The 16,293-nt window shown below is 45.1% G+C and overlaps 1 protein-coding gene across 3 annotated transcripts in view; it reads right to left on the reverse strand.

Annotated features, from left to right (window-relative positions):
• The window catches only part of NKAIN1 (sodium/potassium transporting ATPase interacting 1), a 178,221-nt gene that overhangs the window by 53,825 nt on the left and 108,103 nt on the right, over positions 1–16,293 (reverse strand). For all 3 annotated transcript variants that reach the window (XM_069756666.1, XM_069756665.1, XM_069756667.1), the window contains 2 exons: positions 10,612–10,692; positions 9,914–10,111 (listed from right to left, as the gene is read on the reverse strand). In XM_069756666.1, the coding sequence (XP_069612767.1) occupies positions 9,914–10,111; positions 10,612–10,692 (279 nt within the window). The remainder of the gene's footprint in view (positions 1–9,913; positions 10,112–10,611; positions 10,693–16,293) is intronic.

Below are 16,293 nucleotides of genomic sequence, written 5' to 3' on the forward strand. Positions count from 1 at the left end.
ATATACTCACTGATAGCAGCGTGTCAGTGTGGTAATATACTCACTGATTGCAGCGTGTCAGTGTGGTAATATACTCACTGATAGCAGCGTGTCAGTGTGGTAATATACTCACTGATTGCAGGATGTCAGTGTGGTAATATACTCACTGATAGCAGCGTGTCAGTGTGGTAATATACTCACTGATTGCAGCGTGTCAGTGTGGTAATATACTCACTGATAGCAGCGTGTCAGTGTGGTAATATACTCACTGATTGCAGCGTGTCAGTGTGGTAATATACTCAGTGATTGCAGCGTGTCAGTGTGGTAATATACTCACTGATTGCAGCGTGTCAGTGTGGTAATATACTCACTGATTGCAGCGTGTCAGTGTGGTAATATACTCACTGATTGCAGCGTGTCAGTGTGGTAATATACTCACTGATTGCAGCGTGTCAGTGTGGTAATATACTCACTGATAGCAGCGTGTCAGTGTGGTAATATACTCACTGATAGCAGCGTGTCAGTTTGGTAATATACTCACTGATTGCAGCGTGTCAGTGTGGTAATATACTCAGTGATTGCAGCGTGTCAGTGTGATAATATACTCACTGATAGCAGCGTGTCAGTGTGGTAATATACTCACTGATAGCAGCGTGTCAGTGTGGTAATATACTCACTGATTGCAGGGTGTCAGTGTGGTAATATACTCACTGATAGCAGCGTGTCAGTGTGGTAATATACTCACTGATAGCAGCGTGTCAGTGTGGTAATATACTCACTGATTGCAGGGTGTCAGTGTGGTAATATACTCACTGATTGCAGGATGTCAGTGTGGTAATAAACTCACTGATTGCAGGGTGTCAGTGTGGTAATATACTCACTGATAGCAGCGTGTCAGTGTGGTAATATACTCACTGATAGCAGCGTGTCAGTGTGGTAATATACTCACTGATAGCAGCGTGTCAGTTTGGTAATATACTCACTGATTGCAGCGTGTCAGTGTGGTAATATACTCAGTGATTGCAGCGTGTCAGTGTGGTAATATACTCACTGATTGCAGCGTGTCAGTGTGGTAATATACTCACTGATTGCAGCGTGTCAGTGTGGTAATATACTCACTGATAGGAGCGTGTCAGTGTGGTAATATACTCACTGATAGCAGCGTGTCAGTGTGGTAATATACTCACTGATTGCAGGGTGTCAGTGTGGTAATATACTCACTGATAGCAGCGTGTCAGTGTGGTAATATACTCAGTGATTGCAGCGTGTCAGTGTGGTAATATACTCACTGATAGCAGCGTGTCAGTGTGGTAATATACTCACTGATTGCAGCGTGTCAGTGTGGTAATATACTCACTGATTGCAGCGTGTCAGTGTGGTAATATACTCACTGATTGCAGCGTGTCAGTGTGGTAATATACTCACTGATAGCAGCGTGTCAGTGTGGTAATATACTCACTGATTGCAGCGTGTCAGTGTGGTAATATACTCACTGATAGCAGCGTGTCAGTGTGGTAATATACTCACTGATTGCAGGATGTCAGTGTGGTAATATACTCACTGATAGCAGCGTGTCAGTGTGGTAATATACTCACTGATAGCAGCGTGTCAGTGTGGTAATATACTCACTGATTGCAGCGTGTCAGTGTGGTAATATACTCACTGATTGCAGCGTGTCAGTGTGGTAATATACTCACTGATAGCAGCGTGTCAGTGTGGTAATATACTCAGTGATTGCAGCGTGTCAGTGTGGTAATATACTCACTGATTGCAGCGTGTCAGTGTGGTAATATACTCACTGATAGCAGCGTGTCAGTGTGGTAATATACTCAGTGATTGCAGCGTGTCAGTGTGGTAATATACTCACTGATTGCAGCGTGTCAGTGTGGTAATATACTCACTAATCGCAGTCTTCTCCTGTGTCTAGAGTTGCTCCACTCCTGTTCTACGTCACCTGACGGCTGTTCAGACTCTCCAGGTCACGCTGGGCTCTATGTGACACATAGGTGGCTTTTACAATAGAAGTCTATGGAGCGTGAGAATGAGGCTCACAATGAGGATCCATAGACTTACATTGTAAAGAGACGTCCAGGTAACATAAAGCATAGTGGGAGCCGGGGTCTGAAGAGTGAAGACGTCACTCAGAGGAGAAGCCGAGCGATGCTGGATACCGGAGAACACGGCGCTAGGTGAGTACAGTAACACACTGACACTGCTCTAACATGTACATGGGAACTAGGGGAAAAAGCGTTAATAGGAGGATTACAGGCAACAGATGGTATGTGCTGGATAATATGTTACTTGTATATTGTACTATGAGTACAGACATGATATATTATACTATTCGCACTTTATCCAGCATATAACATCAGATGTTTATGCACACAGTATATTACATAAAGTATACTGTACAGGACAATATATGACTGCTATGTGACATACAGACATCAGACATTACATTAGCCACGTATTATCCTGTACATACCATCATATGTCTCTGCACATAGTATGGGCGAATAATTTTTCAGAGGGGCCACATGACACACCACGACTATCATGGAGGCCAAACCAAAAGACTGAAGTGAATTCTGCTCAATATTATTATTAACATATTAATTACAATTCATATTAAAATATAATAATTATATCATACTAGATGGTGGCCGGATTCTAACGCATCGGGTATTCTAGAATATGCATGTCCACGTAGTATATTGCCCAGTCACGTATATTGCCCAGACACGTAGTATATTGCCCAGCCACGTAGTATATTGCCCAGCGACGTAGTATATTGCCCAGTCACGTAGTATATTGCCCAGCCACGTAGTATATTGCCCAGCCACGTAGTATATTGCCCAGCCACTTAATATATTGCCCAGTCACGTAGTATATTGCCCAGCCACGTAGTATATTGCCCAGCCACGTAGTATATTGCCCAGCCACGTAGTATATTGCCCAGCCACGTATTGCCCAGCCACATAGTATATAGCACAACCCACGTAGTACGGTATATTGCCCAGCCACATAGTATATAGCAGAGCCACGTAGTATATTGCCCAACCACATAGTATATAGCAGAGCCACGTAGTATATTGCCCAGTTACGTAGTATATTGGCCAGCACAGAGCCACGTAGTATAGAGACTTAAAAAAAACCCAAAATAAACATATACTGACCTATAGCCCGTTGAAGTCCTGCTATACTCACCCTCCGCCACCTTTCTCGCTCCTCTCCCCGCTCCCGGGACCGCTCCATTGCAAGCGGCAGCTTGTGGTCCCGTCCCAGGGCTGGTGTGAGCAGGACCTATGATGACGACGCGGTCACATGACCGAGAAAGGCGGCGGAGGGGGAGTATAGCAGGTTTTTTTTTTTTTTTTATTATTTTTAACATGACCTATTTTTACTATTGATGCTGCATAGGCAGCATCAATAGTAAATAGTTGGGGACACACAGGGTTAATAGCAGCGGTAACGGCGCACGTTCGTGACAGAAGGACAGACAGACAGACGGAAGTGACCCTTAGGCTTCTTTCACACTAGCGACGCTAGCGTTTAGCGCATTGCACAATGGAGGCAGCGGATGCATTTCTCCGGCGCATCCGCTGCCCCATTGTAAGGTGCGGGGAGGTGGGGGCGGAGTTCTGGCCGCGCATGTGCGGTCGGATAAAGCGATCCGTCAGGAGCAAAAAACGTTACATGTAGCGTTTTTTGCTCCCGACGGTCCGCAGAAGCACGACGCATCCGTCGCTCGACGGATGCAACGTGTGGCAATCCATCGCAAATGCGTCGTCAATACAAGTCTATGGGGAAAAAACGCATCCTGCAAGCACTTTTGCAGGATGCGTTTTTTCTGCAAAACGACGCATTGTGACGGATTGCAGAAAACGCTAGTGTGAAAGTAGCCTTAGACAATTATATATAAGATACTACAGTATGTGCACATGCCTACAGTGTTATATGCACTGATTATACCTGGACCTCACATTATAATGGATGGAATTATATCTGATATATGGTGTCCTGGAGCCAGGCTCAGGAGCAGTCAGGATGACTGTATACTTGTGTCTGACCCTGACTGGGAGTTATTGCTGCAGCTTGAACGGGTGACGCTGGAGCCGAAAACTCCACTGATAGTGACCTGTGCTGCATGAAAGTTCAAATGGGTGCAATAAATCCTCACACTCACTGTGCCTCAGAGGGACTGCAGGCACAAGACGCAGGATTCGGCCGGGTCCTTGATCTCCTCCTGACCCCTGCAAATCTCTTCTGACTCAGACTGCTCTCCAGTCCTCCACGAGGAAGCATCCCGGCCAGCGCGCGAGGTGAGAGATCAGAACACACGGCCGCACAGTGTGCAGTGTGGGCGTGTCTACAATTCAGGGACGGACGGCCACCACTTACAGGATTAAAGTAGCACAGTGCACTGCCAAAAGCCATCTTCTAGGCGGCAGGAAGCTGGGCGGCCCGCATCTGCTGCTGAGGAGACAGGCCCGGGGGGCACTTGCCCTTTTGCCACCCGGCCCAGCCCGCCTCTGTGTGAACCCCATAGTTTAAAAACTCCCATATAATCTGCAAGATAAGTGGGTTACATATGGTTCTAGGTATAAACAGACTTACAGTGAACCATTTCCTCCATTCAATGTGTTTGTAGATTTTGCAAAAATTAGAAATAATCCTAGCTTTGATTTTACGCTGTCATCTGCCAATAACTCTGTTAGTAAACCTTGCAGAAACAACTGTAGAGGTCCACAAAACTAACCTTTCCTCCACAGGTTCAGTTCACAAAGAGTTCAGCTCCCGTCAAGGAGAAGATAAATCCGAGGACCCAATCAGACAGTGTCCCTTACAAAAGAAGCCACATTCCTTACTTAAGTGCAGAGCTTTCAGAGAAAAGTCATTGGAAGAAGGGAAGGCCTTCCTTAAGGTACCTTCACACTGAGCAACTTTACAACGAGAACGACAGCGATCCGTGACGTTGCAGCGTCCTGGATAGCGATCTCGTTGTGTTTGACACGCAGCAGCGATCAGGATCCTGCTGTGACATCGCTGGTCGTAGCTAAAAGTCCAGAACTTTATTTGGTCGTCAGGTCGGCGTGATTCATCATGTTTGACAGCAAAAGCAACGATGCCTGCAATGTTTTTTCACAGAGCTAACAACCAGCGAGAACGATAAGTACGTCACTGGATCGCTCCTGCATCATTCTGGAGTTGCTGTGTTTGACATCTCTACAACGACCTAACAGCGACGCTCCAGCGATCTAGTTTAGGTCGAATTGTTGTCTATATCGCTGGAGCGTCGGTAAATGTGACAGTACCTTAAAGGAGAACCACATCTGCTACAAATGCTGCTCTTCAACATCCCACTTCGCCAAGGACTGTGAGCTTAGTGCAAAGTGTGCCGAATGTGACAGCATCGAACATAACTCAGCTCTACACCCTGGACCACCATCGGATACTTTGCACCAAGTCCAAGAGCATAGCGGGGAGCTGAAGGACTCACATACTGACACTCCAGCAATTACTTCTAAATGTACAGAAGTTTGTGGAAATCTCATGGGAGGCAAGTCCTGCTCAAAAATTTCCCTAGTGAGAGTTTACCCAGCAGACAAAAAGGATAAAGGACATCAAAGTATATGCGATTTTAGATAATCAGAGTAGCAGATCATTAGCCAAGTCTGCCTTCTTTGATAGCTTTAACATCAGAGGACCCAGTGCCCCCTACTCTTTGAAAACTTGCGCCGGTATAGTAGAGACAGCTGGTAGAAGAGCAACAAGCTACGTAGTGGAGTCTATAGATGGCCAAATGCGTCTGCCCTTACAAACCCTGTTGGAATGTAACCAGATTCCTGACAAGAGGTCAGAGATACCTATGCCTGAAGTGGCATCCTATCATCCTCATCTGAAGCGTATAGAACACCTGATTCCTAACCTTGACCCAGAGGCTCAAATAGTCTTGCTCCTTGGGAGAGATATTCTACGAGTCCAAAAGGTTAGGCAGCATATCAATGGCTCTAACAACGCTCCATATGCCCAGAGACTCGACCTTGGGTGGTAGGAGAGGACTGTTTAGGAGAAGCACACAAACCGACGGTGGTTAACAACATGCTGACCAGTACGCCCGAGAATAGACATCCATCTTTCCTTCAACCATGTAAAAATATTACTACTTCATAAAGGAGTTGCTACACAGCACTTCAGCACCAAGTATCTTAGCGAGTCGTGCCAATGATGATTGCATTCAGAATTCCGACCAAAATCACCTTGGGTATTGGTCTTCCACAAGACCAAAGAAGATAATCGTACAGCAATACTATTTGAAGATAGACCGTACCTAGAGACGATGGAACAAGGAATGGTGCAGGACAATACGAAGAGCTGGATTGCACCTCTACCCTTCAAGCCTCAAAGACAACGCTTGCCTAACAGAGAACAAGTTTACAAACAATTTGTCTCCGTCAGGCACAGCTTCCATAGTAGACAAGAGATGAAAGACCAATTCTTTACCTTCATGGAGAAGATATGTAAGAACGGTCATGCAAAGTTAGCACCCACACTTCAAGACTTTGAGGACCACTGGCACCATGGTAAAGGTACCGTCACACTAAGCGACGCTGCAGCGATACCGACAACAATCCGGATCGCTGCAGCGTCGCTGTTTGGTCGCTGGAGAGCTGACAGGGGACAGACAGCTGAAGGTAAGTATGTAGTGGTTGTTTTTTTTACTTTTACGCTGGTAACCAGGGTAAACATCGGGTTACTAAGCGCGGCCCTGCGCTTAGTAACCCGATGTTTACCCTGGTTACCAGCGAAGACATCGCTGAATCGGCGTCACACACGCCGATTCAGCGATGTCAGCGGGAGAGCCAGCGATGAAACAAAGTTCTGGACTTTCTTCCCCGACCAGCGATATCACAGCAGGGGCCTGATCGCTGCTGCCTGTCACACTGGACGATATCGCTAGCCAGGACGCTGCAACGTCACGGATCGCTAGCGATATCGTCCAGTGTGACGGTACCTTAAACACGTCCACACAGCTCTACAGGTAGAGCAGTGGAAGAATGTAATTATCCGAGCTGTACAGTGGGAAAACTACACCAAAGAAATTGAAATTGTAGCCAACCAACGACCAATACCAAAAGATAGTGTTCTGAGGAAACTCAGAGCAGCAAGAGAACTGCAACTCTCTTCCAACTTGGATATTAAGGACGTAGAAAAATACCTAAGTGTACATGAGTGTACTTGGACATTTAACCTACCACATGCTTCACACATGGGAGATGTATGGGAGAGAATGATAGGTATCGCAAGGAGAATCCTCGATTCAATCTTCTTACAGGAAGGATCTGCAAGACTGACACACGAAAGCTTGACAACATTCATGGCCGAAGTGTCAGCCATTATAAACGCCAGACCGTTGACTCCAATTTCCAATGATCCTGATGACCCAACTGTTCCCACCCCAGCCCTGCTGCTTACGCAGAAGACCGACCCTAATTGCTCTCCACCTGGAGAATTTAATGTTAAAGACCATTATAGGAGTCGATGGAGACAAGTACAGAGTCTCTCCAATGCCTTTTGGGACAAGTGGAAAAAACAGTACCTGCCTATTCTGCAACAGAGGAGAAAGTGGCAAACCGGCAAGCCTAACCTCCAGCCTGGCGATATAGTACTAATGAAAGACTGTCAGTCTCGGAGAAATGAATGGCCATTAGGTCTCATTACCCAGACATTCCCAAGTAAGGATGGAATCGTACGTAAGTTGGAAGTAAAAATAGGAAAACAAGGCGAGACCAAATTGTTCCTCAGGCCAGTATGGGAACTCTTTCTGCTGTTCTCATCCAATAAACATGATAGTGCCGTCGGCTGACGTCAAGCGGGGAGTGTTCTGTCCAGCCATATAATTGCTGTCTAGAACGTTTAGTCAATTTTTTTATGTCTCCATTATTACAGACATTGTATTTTTGTGTGTATTAATCTTTCATATATTTCATATTGTAAGGTAACAGCACCACCTGCTGGCCATTTAAAGTTTTGAGCATCAACGATATATGTCTCCTCTTCGGAGCGCACACTGTGTGCAGAAGACCAGAGCAAGAGTGTGCCGACGAGAACACATATCACTGCTGCTCTATGTCTTTTCTTTGGAGAGCACACTGTATGCAGAAGACTAGAGGAAAAGCGTGCCGAAGAGAACACATATATCACGAGGATCTATGTCTTTTTTTTCGGAGCGCACACTGTGTGCAGAGGACCAGAGCAGGATTGTGCCGAAGAGAACACATATCACCACTACTGAAAACATCTTTTTAGTGAAGGCAGTGGTTGGTTAATGTACATATTAAGAATAAGAAGGATAACTTGGAGATGTAACTGCGCATGCACCACTGGCGCCATTTTGTTGAAGATAATTTTTTTAAAATACCGCAGGAATTATTATACCGGCACGATATTGTACCGGCATGGATCATTGACCTGTCATTCAAAAAGGAGGACAAATAAGGGACCATAGCATCATGCCTGCATGGATGCATGAAGACTGAAATGAAAACTTCACACAAAGATTGCACAAAAAGCATATATAACGGATTTTTTTCACAATAGGTATCATTTTAATCAGTATCACAGCGTCAATATGGCTATGTGTGTACTTAAATCCTGCTGACAGGTTCTCTTTAAATCATATGTCTGCATACAATGCATTTCGGAGGCAGGTCCAGCCTCTCCCTATGTGTGTGTGTATAAGGAGAGACCTGTCAGTGTAGCCAAACAGGAAGGGGAAAAGCCGCTAGGAACAAGCCTCTTGGACTAGTCATGTGAGACACATTTCAAAGAATGCCACATGGTGCCTGATTCATGCTGTTCGTGGTTCGTACATCAGGAATTTCCATTATATCACACATGGCAGACTTGCTGACAAACAACAAGGAAATTCTGTGACGTCTTAATGTGGAAATTGGGTGAAAGCATTTGGTGTGTGCAATAATCACCAGCTACATTAATTCATTTACCAGATGCCTCTTTATAATGACAAATTATGTTTTAAAAATTATTGCATATTGTATATTTTTAATATGACAATAACAGTATAACTATAAGCTATATAATGGCACCGACAACCACTGACACATTTGTTAATAGTTGTATTTCCTGCTTGTTAGCCGTAAGCACAGACTCTATAGTGGCAGAATAGTCTTTATGGCACCATGGCTTTCCTACAGTGTAAAGCACATCACTCTCCCTACACATGACTAATGCCAGTCTGACCAGTGATTGTGGTTCTCTATAACCAACCTAAAGCCTATTGTCAGGACAAAGCTCAGGTGCCATCATAAGTATCCATTTGTGCATGCACATATTGCCATATTGGCACATGGCATCTAGGCCGAGGACTGTCCACAGGGTCACTAGCATTTCATAGGCATGTATTATCTATCAATGACAGATACTTTATAGCTATTCCCTAAGTGCTGTAATTTATACTAATACCATTATTTTTGCACTTGTAGTTATTTTTATTTGCTGCTTGCATCTCACATATTGATCTCATGCACAGTCAACCGTTCTCTTCACCACAGATAATAACGATTTTATGGTTTTAATCACATGAATTGAACTCTTAATTATCTTTTATAGGCTTTCATTGGATACACACTTATGACCCTCTGTCCCTTTTAAGTCTGATTTTTATACAAAAGAATTGAGAGTTCATGTCGTCAGCTTTTGTCTTTGCCACTGTTGCTTGACAGGGTACAGGAATCAAGAAATGGTAAGGCAGCAGTAACAGTTTTCTCTCATTTGCATCCCTCTTGGACAAAGCAGAAACTACAGAAGGATAATTATGGTGGTTGGGAAATCAGTAGCAATTTTAGTCAAGTCCATAATTAATAATGTTGACCTTCAAAGTTAAAACTCTCCTGTTTTTATTCATGCTCACCGCCAGAAAGATCTGAAGTGCGCTGCTCAGAGCTTCAATGTAAGGATAGTCAAGAAGGCAGCCAGTCACTGTGACCATGTGATGATCAGCCAGTGACAGTAGTGGTGTACGAACAGGTATCACTAGGCAGCCTGGTCCATTCTCCATCCACCATGACCGATGCAGGGAGGTGTTAAAATTCATTATCAGGTCCCTGTGCTGGAAACATCAAAGACAACAATTTCTATTCCAATTTACACATTATTTATAACACTGCCGAATAAAGTATTTAAACTCAAATATGATATTAGATGCCATACTGGGTAAGCTTTTCATAAAGATGACTCTTCCAAAAGGTTTTTATTTTCTCAGAGGATGGGACCATTAGTAGTTAATAGTGATGATGGAACGTGCTTGGATAAGGTGTTTTCAGAACATACTTGGGTGTTATCCAGGTATCTGGGGCATGCGTGAATAATATGTTCGAGTCCCCACGGCTGCATGATTCACGGCTGTTAGTCTCAACAGGCAATCTTGGTACGTGTTACAGCTGGATAATAGCTGCTACACATACTGCTGCGGGGACTCGAACATATTATTCACGCACGCCCCAGATACTGGGATAACATCAGAGCATGCTCAAATAACACCTTATCCAAGCACATGAAATACTCTACAGTATATGCAGTATATGGAAATAACAGTATGTAATGTCTTACCTGTGATAAATGCCCCACTTCCAGGTAAAAACAGATTATAAAGGCATTCCACGACACCCATAATGCCAGCCACACAGAATACTGAATGAAAACAGAACAGACAGAATTTAAATTGAAATGCGATAATTGGAACAGTCTATTCCACATTTTTCTCCTGTTATCTACCATAACCTGACCTATGTACACTTGTATCAGTGGTGCGGGACGTTTACTAAAATGCCTATACAGTTAGGGCCAGAAATATTTGGACAGTGACACAATTTTCGCGATTTGGGCTCTGCATGCCACCACATTGGATTTGAAATGAAACCTCTACAACAGAATTCAAGTGCAGATTGCAACGTTTAATTTGAAGGGTTGAACAAAAATATCTGATAGAAAATGTAGGAATTGTACACATTTCTTTACAAACACTCCACATTTTAGGAGGTCAAAAGTAATTGGACAAATAAACATAACCCAAACAAAATATTTTTATTTTCAATATTTTGTTGCAAATCCTTTGGAGGCAATCACTGCCTTAAGTCTGGAACCCATGGACATCACCAAACGCTGGGTTTCCTCCTTCTTAATGCTTTGCCAGGCCTTTACAGCCGCAGCCTTCAGGTCTTGCTTGTTTGTGGGTCTTTCCGTCTTAAGTCTGGATTTCAGCAAGTGAAATGCATGCTCAATTGGGTTTAGATCTGGAGATTGACTTGGCCATTGCAGAATGTTCCACTTTTTGGCACTCATGAACTCCTGGGTAGCTTTGGCTGTATGCTTGGGGTCACTGTCCATCTGTACTATGAAGCGCCGTCCAATCAACTTTGCAGCATTTGGCTGAATCTGGGCTGAAAGTATATCCCGGTACACTTCAGAATTCATCCGGCTACTCTTGTCTGCTCTTATGTCATCAATAAACACAAGTGACCCAGTGCCATTGAAAGCCATGCATGCCCATGCCATCACGTTGCCTCCACCATGTTTTACAGAGGATGTGGTGTGCCTTGGATCATGTGCCGTTCCCTTTCTTCTCCAAACTTTTTTCTTCCCATCATTCTGGTACAGGTTGATCTTTGTCTCATCTGTCCATAGAATACTTTTCCAGAACTGAGCTGGCTTCTTGAGGTGTTTTTCTGCAAATTTAACTCTGGCCTGTCTATTTTTGGTATTGATGAATGGTTTGCATCTAGATGTGAACCCTTTGTATTTACTGTCATGGAGTCTTCTCTTTACTGTTGACTTAGAGACAGATACACCTACTTCACTGAGAGTGTTCTGGACTTCAGTTGATGTTGTGAACGGGTTCTTCTTCACCAAATTAAGTATGCGGCGATCATCCACCACTGTTGTCATCCGTGGACGCCCAGGCCTTTTTGAGTTCCCAAGCTCACCAGTCAATTCCTTTTTTCTCAGAATGTACCCAACTGTTGATTTTGCTACTCCAAGCATGTCTGCTATCTCTCTGATGGATTTTTTCTTTTTTTTTCAGCCTCAGGATGTTCTGCTTCACCTCAATTGAGAGTTCCTTTGACCGCATGTTGTCTGCTCACAGCAACAGCTTCCAAATGCAAAACCACACACCTGGAATCCACCCCTGACCTTTTAACTACTTCATTGATTACAGGTTAACGAGGGAGACGCCTTCAGAGTTAATTGCAGCCCTTAGAGTCCATTGTCCAATTACTTTTGGTCCCTTGAAAAAGAGGACGCTATGCATTACAGAGCTATGATTCCTAAACCCTTTCTGCGATTTGGATGTGGAAACTATCATATTGCAGCTGGGAGTGTGCACTTTCAGCCCATATTATATATATAATTGTATTTCTGAACATGTTTTTGTAAACAGCTAAAATAACAAAACTTGTGTCACTGTCCAAATATTTCTGGCCCTAACTGTAAGTGAGGATATGAGCCGATATGAGACAGTGGCTATGCTGTGGTCACATGCAATTGACAGTGGCTAGGCTGTGGTCACATGCAATAGACAGTGCCAAACCTGTGGTCACATACGATTGACAGTGGTTAGGCTGTGGTCACATGCGATAGACAGTGGCTGGGCTGTGGTCACATGTGAAAGACAGTTACTAATTTGTGGTCACATGCGATAGACAGTGGCCAGGCTGTGGTCACATGCGGTAGACAGTGGCTAGGCTGTGGTCACATGCGATGTACAGTGGCTAGGCTGTTGTCACATGCGATAGACAGTGGCTATGTTGTAGTCACATGCAATAGACAGTGGTTACACTGTGGTTACATGCGAAAGACAGTGGCTAAGCTGTGGTCACATGCGATAGACAATGGCTAGGCTGTGGTCACACGCAATAGACAGTGGCTAAGCTGTGGTCACATGCGATAGACAATGGCTGGGCTGTGGTCACATGCGATAGACAGTGGCAAGGCTGTGGTCACTTGCTATATATAGACAGTGGCTAGGCTGTGGTCAAATGCGATAGACAATGGCTAAGCTGTGGTCACATGCAACTGACAGTGGCTATGCTGTGGTCACATGCAATTAACAGTGGCAAGGCTGTGGTCACATGCAATTGACAGTGGCAAGGCTGTGGTCACATGCGATAGACAGTGCGTAAGCTGTGGTCACATGCAATTGACAGTGCGTAAGCTGTGGTGACATGCGATTGACAGTGGCAAGGCTGTGGTCACATGCGATAGACAGTGCCTAAGCTGTGGTCATATGCGATAGACAGTGGCTAGGCTTTGGTCACATGCGATAGACAGTGACTAGGTTGTGGTCACATGCGATAGACAGTGGCCAGGCTGTGTTCACATACGATAGACAGTGGCTAGGCTTTGGTCACATGCGATAGACAATGCATAAGCTGTGGTCACATGCGATAGACAGTGGCTAGGCTGTGGTCACATGCGATAGACAGTGGCTATACTGTTGTTACATGCGATAGACAGTGGCTATGCTGTGGTCACATGCAATAGACAGTGGCAACACTGTGTTTACATGCGATAGACAGTGGCTAAGCTGTGGTCACATGCTATAGACAGTGGCTAGGCTGTGGTCACATGTGACAGACAGTGGCTAGTGTTATGACCTGGTGGTCAGGACAATAATGGACCTGGTGGTTAAGCGCACACGGAATGACCTGATAGTTACTGATAATAAGGACGAGCTCTGGGACGTGGGAACTCTGCTGACCGCAATCCCTAAACCTATCAAACACACTAGAAATAGCCGTGGATTGCGCCTAACGCTCCCTATGCAACTCGGCACAGCCTAAAAAACTAGCTAGCCCTGAAGATAGAAAAATAAAGCCTACCTTGCCTCAGAGAAATTCCCCAAAGGAAAAGGCAGCCCCCCACATATAATGACTGTGAGTAAAGATGAAAATACAAACACAGAGATGAAATAGATTTAGCAAAGTGAGGCCCGACTTACTGAACAGACTGAGGATAGGAAAGGTTACTTTGCGGTCAGCACAAAAACCTACAAAAAGACCACGTAGAGGGCGCAAAAAGACCCTCCGCACCGACTCACGGTGCGGAGGCGCTCCCTCTGCGTCCCAGAGCTTCCAGCAAGCAAGACAACAAATTAAATAGCAAGCTGGACAGAAAAAATAGCAAACCAAAGAAATACAAGCTGGAACTTAGCTTCTGATGGGAAGACAGGTCACAAGAACGATCCAGGAGTGAACAGACCAATACTGGAACATTGACAGGTGGCATGGAGCAAAGATCTAAGTGGAGTTAAATAGAGCAGCAGCTAACGAATTAACCTCGTCACCTGTGAAACTCAGAAACACCCACCAGAGGAAGTCCATGGACAGAACCAGCCGAAGTACCATTCATGACCACAGGAGTGAGCCCGACAACAGAATTCACAACAGTACCCCCCCTTGAGGAGGGGTCACCGAACCCTCACCAGAGCCCCCAGGCCGACCAGGATGAGCCAAATGAAAGGCACGAACCAGATCGGCAGCATGAACATCAGAGGCAAAAACCCAGGAATTATCTTCCTGACCATAACCCTTCCACTTGACCAGGTACTGGAGTTTCCGTCTCGAAACACGAGAATCCAAAATCTTCTCCACCACATACTCCAACTCCCCCTCAACTAACACCGGGGCAGGAGGATCAACGGATGGAACCACAGGCGCCACGTATCTCCGCAATAACGACCTATGGAACACATTATGGATGGCAAAAGAAGCAGGAAGGGCCAAACGAAATGACACAGGATTGATAACCTCAGAAATCTTATACGGACCAATGAAACGAGGCTTAAACTTAGGAGAGGAAACCTTCATAGGAACATAACGAGACGACAACCAAACCAAATCCCCAACACGAAGTTGGGGACCCACACAGCGCCGGCGGTTAGCGAAACGTTGAGCCTTCTCCTGGGACAATGTCAAATTGTCCACCACATGAGTCCAAATCTGGTGCAACCTATCCACCACAGTATCTACACCAGGACAGTCTGAAGACTCAACCTGCCCTGAAGAGAAACGAGGATGGAAACCAGAATTGCAGAAAAACGGCGAAACCAAAGTAGCCGAGCTGGCCCGATTATTAAGGGCGAACTCAGCCAACGGCAAAAAGGACACCCAATCATCCTGATCAGCAGAAACAAAGCATCTCAGATATGTTTCCAAAGTTTGATTAGTTCGTTCGGTTTGGCCATTTGTCTGAGGATGGAAAGCCGAGGAAAAAGACAAATCAATGCCCATCCTAGCACAAAAGGATCGCCAAAACCTTGAAACAAACTGGGAACCTCTGTCAGAAACGATGTTCTCCGGGATACCATGTAAACGAACCACATGCTGGAAAAATAATGGCACCAAATCAGAGGAGGAAGGCAATTTAGACAAAGGTACCAAATGGACCATCTTAGAAAAGCGATCACAAACCACCCAAATGACCGACATCTTTTGAGAGACGGAGAGATCCGAAATAAAATCCATAGAAATATGCGTCCAGGGCCTCTTCGGGACCGGCAAGGGCAAAAGCAACCCACTGGCACGAGAACAGCAGGGCTTAGCCCGAGCACAAGTCCCACAGGACTGCACAAAAGAACGCACATCCCGCGACAAAGACGGCCACCAGAAGGATCTAGCCACCAAATCTCTGGTACCAAAGATTCCAGGATGCCCAGCCAACACTGAACAATGAATCTCAGAGATAACTCTACTAGTCCATCTATCAGGGACAAACAGTTTCTCCGCTGGGCAACGGTCAGGTCTATCAGCCTGAAATTTTTGCAGCACCCGCCGCAAATCAGGGGAGATGGCAGACAAAATTACCCCCTCTTTGAGAATACCCACCGGCTCAGGAACACCCGGAGAGTCAGGCACAAAACTCCTTGACAGGGCATCAGCCTTCACATTCTTAGAGCCCGGAAGGTACGAAACCACAAAATCAAAATGGGAGAAAAATAATGACCATCGAGCCTGTCTCAGATTCAACCATTTGGCAGACTCAAGATAAGTCAAATTCTTGTGATCTGTCAAGACCACCACGCGATGCTTGGCTCCTTCCAGCCAATGACGCCACTCCTCGAATGCCCATTTCATGGCCAACAATTCACGATTACCAACATCATAGTTATGCTCAGCAGGCGAAAACTTTCTAGAAAAGAAAGCACATGGCTTCATCACCGAGCCCTCAGAACTTCTTTGCGACAAAACAGCCCCTGCTTCAATCTCAGAAGCATCAACCTCAACCTGAAACGGA

Source organism: Ranitomeya imitator, chromosome 3, assembly GCF_032444005.1.
Source record: "Ranitomeya imitator isolate aRanImi1 chromosome 3, aRanImi1.pri, whole genome shotgun sequence".
In the NCBI taxonomy this organism is placed as follows: Eukaryota; Metazoa; Chordata; class Amphibia; order Anura; family Dendrobatidae; genus Ranitomeya; species Ranitomeya imitator.